This window comes from Mercenaria mercenaria, chromosome 18 (genome assembly GCF_021730395.1).
Source record: "Mercenaria mercenaria strain notata chromosome 18, MADL_Memer_1, whole genome shotgun sequence".
Classification (NCBI taxonomy): domain Eukaryota; kingdom Metazoa; phylum Mollusca; class Bivalvia; order Venerida; family Veneridae; genus Mercenaria; species Mercenaria mercenaria.
In genome coordinates, this window is record NC_069378.1 from 25,981,862 (window position 1) to 25,994,816 (window position 12,955).

General features: G+C 36.4%; 1 protein-coding gene across 1 annotated transcript; it reads left to right on the forward strand.

Moving 5' to 3' along the window:
• The first annotated feature begins 10,885 nt into the window (after nucleotides 1–10,885).
• Nucleotides 10,886–12,367, forward strand: LOC128550529 (E3 ubiquitin-protein ligase TRIM31-like). Its single transcript, XM_053529740.1, has one exon. The coding sequence runs from the start codon at nucleotides 10,886–10,888 to the stop codon at nucleotides 12,365–12,367; it is 1,482 nt and encodes a 493-aa protein (XP_053385715.1).
• Nucleotides 12,368–12,955: the final 588 nt, after the last annotated feature.

Genomic DNA, 12,955 nt, shown 5'->3' on the forward strand with positions numbered 1-12,955 from the left:
TATCTTCTAAAACAAGAAAGTAGGTCCGTAGGTCATGATTAAGACAATGCTAGCAATGCTTGAGGTCCAAATGTAATTGCCACTGTTTCAAAAACAAATATTAGTCAATGTGAAACAAGGGACCACCCGGGCGTCATCTATATTTACACCAGGGGCATAACTTGAACAACCTTGTTAGAGGCCTAACTATACTAAAGGAACCAGCGTGGGAGCCATCTGGTCTAGTCGCGTAATGGCTGCCAGGTATTTGAACACTAATTTTTCACTTGGCATGGCAACAGAGGTCTAAATTGAGGCTAGTTCCTGTTTAAATTTCATTGTGGATGTATTTTTGACATTTTGGTAGGAAAAATGAGAGAGCAGGTTGTATTTAGTGAAGTCAAGCTCAATTTTAGTATGAGTAGTACTTCCAGGTCACAGCAGTGTGATTTTGATGTCAGTTTACAGTAAGCAAATGTGACCAGAGAAATCTCTCTTAGAAGATACATGACCCCTACTTTTCTCTTCATTTTATATCAGTTTTATCATAACTCTTTAAAATGAGGTAAGGATTTGTTCTCTGAAATGGGTCTAGCTATGTTTGGTAGCTCTTTGAAAAAGGTCAGTTTTATATAGAATATATAGGGAAAACTATTTAGGCTATTGTGACCTAGAGAACCACTGGAGCATAACACGTACAAACTTCAAAACTCTTAAGCCTAATGGTTTAAGACAAGAATCTATTTAAACGCTTTCCCTGTATTATTCTATTTAAATCATGTGCTCCCCGGGGCGGGACCATATTTGACCCCAGGGGGGCTTAATTTGAATAATCTTGGTAGAGGACCACTACATGATGCTACAAACTAAATATTAAAGCCCTAGGCCCTGTGGTTTTGGACAAGATGATTTTCAACGTGTTTCCCTATATAACCCTATGTAAGTCTATATAAACAATGTGACCTCCGTGGCGGGGCAAGTTTTAACACTAGGAAGATAATTTGAAGATTTTTGTTAGACGAAAACTTGATGATACTACATACCAAATATTAAAGCCCTAGGCCCTGTGGTTTTGGACAAGATTTTAAAAGATTTTCCCTATATTAAGCAATATTTGATTTGTTTGTTTGATTTGGGTTTAACGCCGTTTTTCAACAGTATTTCAGTCATATAACGGCGGGCAGTTAACCTAACCAGTGTTCCTGGATTCTGTACCAGTACAAACCTGTTCTCCGCAAGTAACTGCCAACTTCCCCACATGTATCAGAGGTGGAGGACTAATGATTTCAGACACAATGTCGTTTATCAAATAGTCACGGAGAACAAATGCCCCCCCCCCCCCTCCCCCCGAGGATCGAACTCGCGACCCCGCGATCCGTAGACCAACGCTCTACCTACTGAGCTAAGCGGGCGGATGACATTATAAACCATATGACCCCAGAGCAGGGCCATATTGGACTCTTTTAGGGGAATATTTGAACACACTTGGTACAGGACCTTTAGATGATGCTACAGACCAAATATCAGAGCCCTAGGCCCTGTGGTTTTGGACAAGAAGATCTTCAATTTGTTTCCCTATATAAGTCTATATAAGCCATGTGACCCCCGTGGCGGGGCCATGTTTGACCCTAGGAAGATGAATTGAACAAACTTGATAAAGAAGCACTAAATTATGCCACATACCCAATATCGAAGCACTAGGCCATGTGGTTTTGGACATTAGAAGATTGGATTTTCAAAGGTTTTTTTCCGATATAAGTCTATATAAACCATGTGACCCCTGGGGCGGGGCCGTATGTAACCCTAGGGAGCTAATTTGAACAAGCTTGGTACAAGACCACGAAATGATCCTACATGTCAAACATTAAAGCCCTAGGCCATGTATTTTTAGACAGGAACATTTTCAAAATTTCCCCTATATAATTCTATGTTAACAATACGGGGATTGATCAAATATGAATACATCTAGAACGTTATCTCGCTCAATAATGCAAAAATCACAAGGAAATTAAGATAATTGGGTAGATAAACATCTTAGCTTTACATTGATACCAACCCATTAAAATTCGTTCCCTTTAACTATGTCTATCGCTCGCTAAACATGGCCTACTCGTGTATACTAATACAAAAATGGTTGGAAGAAGGTCAGCGTACGCCGTTGAAATACGGTCCTATATTAAGAATCGAAGTATTCTTGGCATAGGGTGTAAAGACATTTTTGATGAAATATGTTCTGTTTATGGGCATAATGAAATGTCTTTTTCGACAGTTATTCGTTGGTTTAAGAAATTCAAATGTGGGTTAGTTTCAACAGAAGATGCATCACATGGCCGACGGCCGAAAAGAGCAAGTCTGCCTAGATGGTTGCTAGAGTGAAAGAAATAGTTGCTACTGATGCAAGATACATCGTTAGGCAAATAGCTAGTATGGTTGGTATTTCATTAAGAGCAGCTCATACACGGTCTTTCGCAAATGTCGTCACTGGTGACGAGACATGGGTTCACTTTTTTGAGCCCAAACGAAAAATTCAGAACAAATTATGGGCAACAAAGTCTGGCAAAAGACTATGCATTGCAAAGTGGACCATGAGTGTTAAGAAGGTAATGCATGCCATATTCTTCACAACTCAGGGTCCTGCCATTCAGGTTGCTGTACCTAAAGGCAAATCCGTCAATGCGAAGTTACTGGATTGGCCAGTGTCAGACTGCTTCATGACAATGCGTCATCGCACAAGGCGTCTATTGTACAAGACTTATGGAAGCAGGAAAAGGTTGTTGTGCTCCCTCACCCTCCTTATTTGCCTGACCTTGCCCGTGTGACTTCTTTTTGTTCCCAGGGATCAACAATACCTTTTTGGTCGGAAATTTGTGCAGCGCAAACACAATATTCCAGTGTCTTCATAGTATACCTAGAAAAGACCATAAAAATGCCTTCAAGGATTGGATAAGAAGACTGAAACTTTGCATATCTGTTGGAGGTGAATACTTAGAGGGGACCAAATAAAATTTTCATTGAAATCTATCAAGGATACATTTTATGTGCTTAGATGCATTCATATTTGAACAAGCCTCGTATGAACCCCAGGACGGGGCCACATTTCACCCTAGGGGGATAATTTAAACAATCTTTGTAGAAGACCATTGGATGATGCTACATACAAAATATAAAAGTTCTATGACCTGGGGCTTTGGACGAGACGACTTTCTTTCTTTTGGTTGTCATGGCAGAGAGCTGCATGGAATTCAATTCTTTGAATAGTGTTTAAAGAAGGCTATAAGTTTCATCAAATTGGCCTAGTGGTTTAGGAGGAGATGTTGTTTAAAGGAAAGTGTGGACGGACGACGGACGAACGGACGGCGCCGGCTGGTGAGTGATTACAATAGCTCACCCTGTGTACTGTGAGCTTACAAAAGGTCAAGGTGTGAATAATAAGATTCATGGTTTCGGTAATCATATTATGTCGTTCATTTCTTTTGAACACCGAGAAAAAAAAGCAACATTAATTTTAAATTAATTAAAATCTGCAAATTTTGTCAGAAAAGTCGTATGCCCACCATTGATATACGGCAGGAATAATGTTGCAATCCGACAAAGAAGACAGTTAATCTATTTTAGAAGCAATACAGGGAGTAGATAACCGTCCTTCCGTTTGTCTGTTCGTCTGTCTGCAATTTCGTGTCCGGTCCGTTACTCTGTCATCCATGAAAGGATTTTAATATAACTTGGCACGAATGCTCCCTATGATGAGATGACCTGTCATGCGCAAAAACCGGATACCTTACTCAAAGGTCAAGCTCACAATTGGGGGTCAAAGGTCAACAGGCTTTTTTCCTGTCCGGTCCACAACTCTGTCATCCATGAATTAAAATTTACTTGGCACAAATGTACCTTATAATCAAACAATGTGTTATGCACAACTTTCTGACCCCTAGCTCAAGGTCACACTTGGCAGTGAACATGGTCTGTTCCGTGTCCGGTCCATAACTGTCAAATGTGAAGGGATTTTAATATAACTTGACACAAATGTTCCCCGTGATAATACGATGTGTCATGCGCAAAACCCGCACCCCTAGCACAAAGGTCTAGGTCACAACGGGAGGTCATATGTCAGTAGGGATTTTCTTGTCCGGTCTAAAACTCTGTCATGCATCAGGCTATTACAATATTACTGGGCATATAGGTTCCCCATCATGAGACGAGGTGCAATGTGCAACATCCAAATCCCTAGCTTAAAGGACAAGATCAAAGGTCAAATCCAAGAATGACTTTGTCCGGAACATGGAGGGATTTTGATGTAACGTGGCACAGATGTTCACCACCATGAGGCAGCCTTATTTTAAGAATTACTTCTCTTTGTTGTAACTAAGTATATAATATATTTTAACATTTTTATTCAACTTTCAGTAGGGAAAAATCGAGACAACTTTTCTGCGATACAACATGCATGTCACACCAAAATTTAGGTGTATTTTGTACCTTTCTCTACCTGGTAACGCGTTTCTTGTGGACTGATATTACATGGAATATTTTTTAGGATTAACTTCCTTTTGTTGTTACTGTAAATATCTTATAATTATGAAAACAGTTGTTTTATTTTAATAATCGGCCGTAAAACTCCATGTAGAAACAAATGTAGGGTTTTATATATGTACATTTCAGTCCAATTGTCTTTTTATAACATATGGTATATATATTACAATATTGCTCTACATCATTGACATATATCAGTTCATTCCTTTGCTGTAGAGAAAATTAGGTGTTTTTTAAAATCTGACTATTAACGTTATGCTTTTGATCTGAAGACTGACGTACTATTGATAGACTCATTCTGACGACCCTTCCACTAGCCAATCAGAGCCTTGCTTTCCAAATGTTTGAAAGTGAAGGTATAAGTTTCAAAAATCTATATTAAGCCGGGGCTTTTCATGTTTAATTCTTATGACAACCACATCATGACTGCGCCCTCTTGTTTTGAGAGGTATCATATGTGACGGTACGGACTTGGTCACGTTAGGTGATAATATGTGTCAAGCAGCCGGTTAGCTCGGTCGGTAGAGCATTCGCCTTATAAGCGAGGAGTCCCGGGTTCGAGCCCCGGGCTGATTGCACATTTTTCTCAACCTGTGACATTATATAGCTGAAGAGAGCTATTTTTATTTTTCTTTAGTTTCAATACTTGATATTACATTCTTTCACCGTTTATATGAGATATCTTAAGTATCTATGCATTTTTCATTAATGATCGTAGACTTCTTTTTTTAAAACTTTCATTCTCTCTCCCTCCTGAAACATATTGCTTAAAAGGTTTAAAACTAATTATCGGCTTTTATCGTTAAAAAAAGATTATATGCAAATACTAGTGTTAACAGAGAAGCATTTGCAATGTTGTCATCAAAGAACGCAACATTTTGCTATCATCAATACGTAAAAATTACGTTTTGAAACTGACCTTTAGTCTAGTCCGATTTTGCAAATATAAGTTTATTTATACTAAGAAGTTACAGGCATTTCGTAAGTATTTGGTCCAACATACTTTTTAACATATTTCGGGTAATATGCTGAATCCAAAAGTATATGTAGGCCATCTGGCAAATGCCTCTCAAAGGGTTAAAAATGAGGGCAAAAATTAACAAAAAAAAGTACAATTGATATTACTTTATAATACAAATGTTTATATCTAGATAATGTTTGAACAAATTATTTCATTTTTTTTTTTTGGAACGATTAAAAATATCCAACGTCATTTTAGAATAGAAAAATGAGTATAAGTATAAGATTGAAAACTTCTGCTGGATTTTTTATGTCCAAAAGAAAATTATGTTCTTGATGAAATGGTTTGCAGTCTTAAAATAGTCATTTTCAAGACCAGAAGTACGGGGTTATTAAAAATCAATTAACATAACACAGAATACCATGCATAACATATTTTATCCTGGCAAGATAAGCTTATTCAGTAATCAACTTTTTAATGCATAAGCATCATAATTAAGTGTCAAAGGGAATAAGATTAAAGTCAATGTGAACTTAATTAGTATAAACAGTCAAGGTCTCCATAACAATAACAATCCGAGTCTGATCATGTTTTTGTTTAAGTCCTTATCTAAACATATTGGGATTGCTTTACCTGTAAATAAATGTAAAGTTATTCCGACAAGAACACACCCTTTGATGATCATTAAGGTTTTAGAGGTGTCAATAATACTTCATGGAGTCAGGAGTTTTCGCCGGACTTTTTTACAGGAAGGAAAAAAATACATTTATATATTTCTAAAAAGATCAGAGATGCTTTGTTTTACATACTTTGTTCTTATATCTTAAGATTTGATGAAATTGTATTTATCTTAATTTTCAGTATCTGTGATAAGTTCATTTATAAGTATCCGTTAAAGCTAGCTTTTTAAATATTATCATTGCTTGTGAATGATAAGTAATAAATATTACATGAATTTTGTTTTCATAGGTGTTAAAATATTTCACAGTAAGAATTAACAAAACTTTTATCTCAAGAGACCAGACAAACATTAGATAAAGCCGCATCCACATCAAACTTATCATATACCCCTACTATGGTTAAGCCAATAAATTAGGAAATGTGTATGTTCTGTAAGGACGAAAACATGAAATAATCTTTCACATAACTACCTTCCAAGTCAGTGATAGCATTTTAAAGGATGCTTAACTTGACAACAAAATTCAATTGCGGCTCTCTGATGTCAACGACGTCATAGCTGCAGAGGTCAAATATAACAAATGTTTAAATTCTTTTAGATACGGAGTTCGCAAAAAAGTCGGTCAACTCAAATACAGATCATGCCATGATCTTTTTTATACATGAACTTGAGTATGCTGCAATGAAATCGCAAATACTGCATTTTTTCAGACATTTTAAACATATCCCTCATACTTACTGAATATTCTTCTTCAACAATTCCTTTGTCATTTAATTCTAGAAGATCATCATTCAAAGAAGCCCTACAACGTAAACTGAGGAACCAGTATCAGTTTGTAACTCCACTACATAGATTTCTTGATGAAAGAGAGGAATACACTTCTTGTTCTACCTGAATGTGCTGTGTCAATGCTTAGTGATGCCCGTTATGATACTACTGACAATAGTGCTGAACGGCTAACGATATCGACATATAATTCCAGTGATTACTTCTTGTCATTGGTACACGTAGCTCTTAAGTTAAGGGCTGATTTGTTCTCTCTTGAAGGACATTCTGGATTGCGAGAGTGAAAACGTTGCGCTAAACTGTGTTCCGGAGAGACTGTTAATGTTTTTGAATTTAATATATGGTGGCCAAGGGCTTCTAGATGAAATATTTGACCATAAAATCCTTAATCTGATAGATAAACAAATTATTAAGTGTTGCACACAATGTTGATAATGTATTGAGTAATGGATGATTCCTAAACATATTGTCTTGCATGTAGAACCAGATGACTCGGTCGTTAATCGGTGGTTAAGGTCGCTGACTTCAAATCACTTGCCCCTCATCGATGTGGGTTCGAGCCTCACTCGGGGCGTTGAATTCTTCATGTGAGGAAGCCATCCAGCTGGCTTACGGAAGGCCGGTGGTTCTACCCAGGTGCCCGCTCGTGATGAAATTATGCACGGAGGGGCATCTGGGGTCTTCATCCACCATTAAAGCTGGAAAGTCGCCATATGACCTATCATGTGTCGGTGCGACGTTAAATCCAACAAAAAAAAAAAAAAGATGACTCGGTCAAAACATTTAGTTAACCTATTTCATCGTGCAGGGGATACACTGAGCTACAGAGACATACCAAGAGTAAACATACCTTTTGCTGACACAAAAGCTGGAATCCATAGATCCTGAAACTGGTCATGTCTTTCCGCTGAATCTTACTGAGAGTGAGATATCTGCACATTAAACACTGTTGTTCAGAAGTGTATGCATATATCAGAAAGACTGAGACAGTCTCATACAGTGATAACTCTTACTTTAAGCTTTTGGATTTGAAATGGACAGTGCCTATAACTACAAGCCTATAACTAGGTGGTTTATATATATCAATGAATTATTTGAAATGTGGTGTAACTTTTTAGCACTTCCTGAAAATAAGATTGACCTCGCTAGATTTTTATCCGAAGAGCTGATCAAGCAAGCCCCTACAGAAAAGACATCGGTTGTTGGTGGTGGCTTTTAGGAATAAGAAACTGTTGAAAGCATTGTCTGTGAACTCAATTTATGGAAGCTGACACTAGAATCATTCTCAATGATGTTTACTGCTGTAACAGTAAACGATCAAATTGCAACACTGTTTCTGCCAGATATACTGACGTTTTTCTTTTTTTTTGGGGGGGGGGGGGATTTGTTATTATTTTTGCTCTGCTTTTGCCACCTGCAGGAAATAAATGCAACAATATGGATGATGATTGGAACAGTGAAAAAGAAAAAATACATTCAAGTTAACACAGTGTTAGATAAAACATCAATAACTGAGGAGTTGCGTAGAATTTTACTCACCCTTCATGCACTCACTTCTTTATTTAATCTGTGGCTATGTTACACATTACTGTGTTAAAGAAGCCCGCATCTTTTTGGATAATTGCGATATTATAATATATTTATATTAGAAATATCTTGATTTTGCAGCCATTTTTCTCCGCTATTTTGACCTATAAGAAATCATTTGTCAGATGGCCAATATAAATGTTTGCATTCAGCATACCCAAATTATATTTAAAAAGTAGATATGGCCAAATGCTAACGAAATGCCTATACCTCTCATATTTATTGAAATCTTGACTAGAATACTAGGATAGGACAGTCCTAAAATATTCCCACAGCAGACCTAAATATAACGATCAGCACTGCCGTCAAGCATTTACCAACTTTGACATCAGAGGTGACTTTTTCCAAATATAAAGGCAGTCTTTAATATATGTGTCATTTAGCATAGAAATCATTTTGTTTATACTTGTATCAATATTATTTATAAGATATTTAAAGAGACATTAAGACATAAAGTTTAAACTTATTCCAGGGGTAAATGAAAACATAGGTGAACAGTGGTGCAGTTTATTTGTTAATGTACTCAGTTGACATATTACCTGATCATACTAAAATGAGAAACCCTAGACCGTGACAACCCCCTTTTAATTTCCTGCTTGGTCTTCAGGGTCACTTTAAAGTTTTTACTAATATCAGAGCCCTAGACAAAATGGTATCCTAGGTCATAATTTCATTAGATATTGGCAGACTATATACACAGTGATTAATTTAAATGCAAATTCTCAACGGAAAAGTTATCCATCATATTAATAATGCGGTTTAAAATTAATCTCTGATGGTTTTAACAGTAAACACTTTTTCATACAAATTTTCATACAAGCTTTTATCAAGCGGCGTACGTGATAAAAAACAGGTACCAATGTGTTTAAGGATTACCCTGTTTAGTAGTTGAAACCAAGTGAACTTTGAAATTTTATCTACGTGTTATCTTAAAACCTATCCTACTGTATTATATGGAGGCACATCTATGCCATTGTAAATTTAAAGTCTTGTTCACGAAAATAGCTTAACATACAAACATAGTGATTTTTGCAGTCTTGTCCTTGGGCCCTTGAAAAACAAAATCCAGTCATTGTCGCAAAAAGCATATTTTGCCAAATGCTTTCATTGCAATAAGCCCATACTTTTTGAAATAAAGACATTGTTGCTTGCCATGCATTTAGACACTTTTCTGCAATCACGAAAAACACGCTGCTCGGTAATCTGCATACTTAGAGTACATCCATACACTTTGTGAATTTTTGAATCATCCATATACTTAAGTGTTGATTACAATCTGAGTGACCAGACAGAATAAATGCATTTGCTTTAGCTCAAATGCGACAAAACCTTTAAGCTTTGTCTAGTCTGCTTCCTTGGAAAATAATACAACTTATGTCAAAAGAGAAAATTAGTAGGGCTCAAACCACGTCATTTTGGCAGGAGTAGCCGATACCTGAACCACAACACCATCGCTAGTTTTATTGCTTTAAAAGTCAATTAAGGTGTTCAAATGTATTTCATTCAAGTTTACAAACGAACACTTACTTAACAGACATATGTCGTTTTGAGAATATAATGAACTTTTAAATAAATTACCTCTACAAAAAACGAATAGGCCCGAGATCACTGTGAAATTCATTAAATAGCAGTAAGACTATAAATTTGGTAAATGCGATATGTTGCAATGTCCTCGGTCATATAAGAGTATTTTGTAATTAACTGTATAGATTATATCTCAGGAATAGTTATATAACCCATTCATTTACTGAAAAAAAATGGTACAACTTTAAAATGTACGGAACTTTACAGGACACTTTTATGTGCGTTAAATGTCACAGCCTCGCTATTCATACGATGTCATCGAATGGCGGAGCATACGACAATTTACTGGCTACAAATTTTGTAATACTGATTTATATAACACTTTGTATGAATAAAATTCATTTTCTAAAGATTTCATTTGTAATAGAAATAACGTAAAACCAAAAAGATAACGAGCGCACATTGGGACATGACGACAAGTGGCTTCCATACAATGCTGTATAGTCTTTATTTCAAATATTGGTATTGAGTGTAACAATCTGTTATAGTGGTTATAAATGTAAATCTTTCATTCAACCAGTGGTATAAATATATGTGTTGGTTAGATATAATTTGAATTTAGTAACCCATGCAAATGTTTCATGTTCTGACAATTTACTAACACACTTTGCATTAGAATATTTTAAAGGGAGCGAATGTACTGAGATGTCAGCTGATGACTTCTAATATTGTCAAAAAGAAGTGACTACCGCTATTCAACAATCTGAAAAAGTTGTTGTCATTTGACATCTGTGAACAGAGGATTATCTGGATTATTTATTTTTTTTATTAATTTGAAGATGGCTGCATTGCATCCAGTCCTAAATGGCGAGACATTAGACTACCTTTTAAAATGTCCAATTTGCTATGATATTCTTAAAGATCCTCGTGCATTTGTTCCGTGTCAGCACATGTTTTGCTTGGAATGTATTCTCAAGTACGTAGAAAATGTGTTGAATAGTCCAGGAAATGACATAACATGTCCGTCCTGCAGAACTTCCCTTAATACAAAGAAGAAATTCTTCACCGAAAATAAGGAACGTAAACAATGGGTAAGTTGTTTTCCGAAACACCCAATTGTGTCCGAAATGATGAGTAAATTTAAGACGGAGGATGACTTTTGCAAACTGCATGAAAATAAGTTAAACGAGCACGTATGTGTTAACCATGCAGAAGTGATTTGTAGTGACTGTTTGCGGGAAAATCATAAACAATGTACAAATATTCAAAGCATTAAAGAGTACGAGCCAATATACTCGAATCAGAATGAGCATGATATAAAAACTTTAAAAGAGGAGTCTAATATGCAACTAAACAGGGTGCAGACATTTATCAGCTCAAAAACTGACGAACTTTCAAAACTTGAAATGTGTAAAATAAAACTAAATAGTGCTATAGATCACGTGAAGAAAAATATAAGTGATGCCGAAGCAAAACAGAACGAAATTTCTCACATGTTCTCAGTAGATCTGAATAATTTACAAGACGAAGTTAAGGAGTCGAAAGATATATATGCGCAGATGAAATGCAACATAGATATATCTAGAACTAAACGTAATCTCCAGCAGTCGTTTGAAGATACTTTCTCGGCGATAGACTCAACGAATATCATGCAACCTGTGTCAGAATTACAAAGCGATTTGGCAACAATAAGTGACAAAACCGTGTCGAAACGTAACCCGGAATGCAAGGACATAATTCAGCAAAGAACGAATGAAAGACAAGAGAAACAAGAATTAAGTAACCTTACGAAAAATAGCCGTCAAAACACTACACGGCTTGAAGACAAGCAAACAGAATTAATTAAGCTTTCAGATAGAAACCGCGTTTATCAAAAACGGGGATCTGTTAACAGTTCAAGAGACAATACGAACTCCAGCGAAATCCCTATTAACTTAGATAGTAGGATATCAATAGCGGAGAGAAATCTGCAAAGGGCGAACAAAATACAAGAGAAGCAAGAAGTAATTAAACGTCCGAGTCCGAGAAGTAGCCGTGAAAACACTACTCGGCTTGAAGACAAACTGTCAAATAGAAACCGTGCTTATGATAAACAGGGATATATTAACAGTTCAAAAGACGGTACGAACTGTAGCGAAATCCCTACTAGATTAGATCGTAGGATATCAATTGCGGAGAGAATTCAGCAAAGGAAGAACGAGGTACAAAAGGAACAAGATGCATTTGCAATTCCGAATAAAAGAGGTCATTACACATCTCGATATGAAAATCAACCAGCACTAATAAACCAGTTTTCAGACATAAACCGCAATTATCACTAAAAGGGATATTTAAACAGTTCAAAAGACAGTATGAACTCCATCAAAATCCCTTGTAGCTTAGATAGTAAAATATCAATAGGGGAGATAAATCTGCAATGGAAGAACGAATTACAAGAGGAACAAGATGTATTTGAAATTCCAATGAAAAGAGGTCATTGCACATCTCGACATGAAGAACCACCTGCACTAATTAACCAGTTTTCAGACAGAAAACGCGTTTATCACAAACAGGGATATTTTAACAGTTCAAAAGACGGTAAGAACTCCAGCAAAATCCCTGGTAGCTTAGATCGTGCGATATCAATAGCGGAGAGATATCAGCAATGGAAGAACGAAATACAAGAGGAACAAGATGTATTTGGAATTCCAAACAAAAGAGGTCATCGCACATCTCGACATGAAGAACTACCACCACTAACAAACCAGTTTTCACACAGAAACCCCGTTTATCACAGACCAGGATATTTTAACAGTTCAAAAGATGGTACGAACTCCAGCAAATTTCCTATTAGCTTAGACCGTAGGTTATCAAGAGCGGAGAGAACTCAGCAAAGGAAGTATGAAATACAAGAAGAACTAGGTGTATTT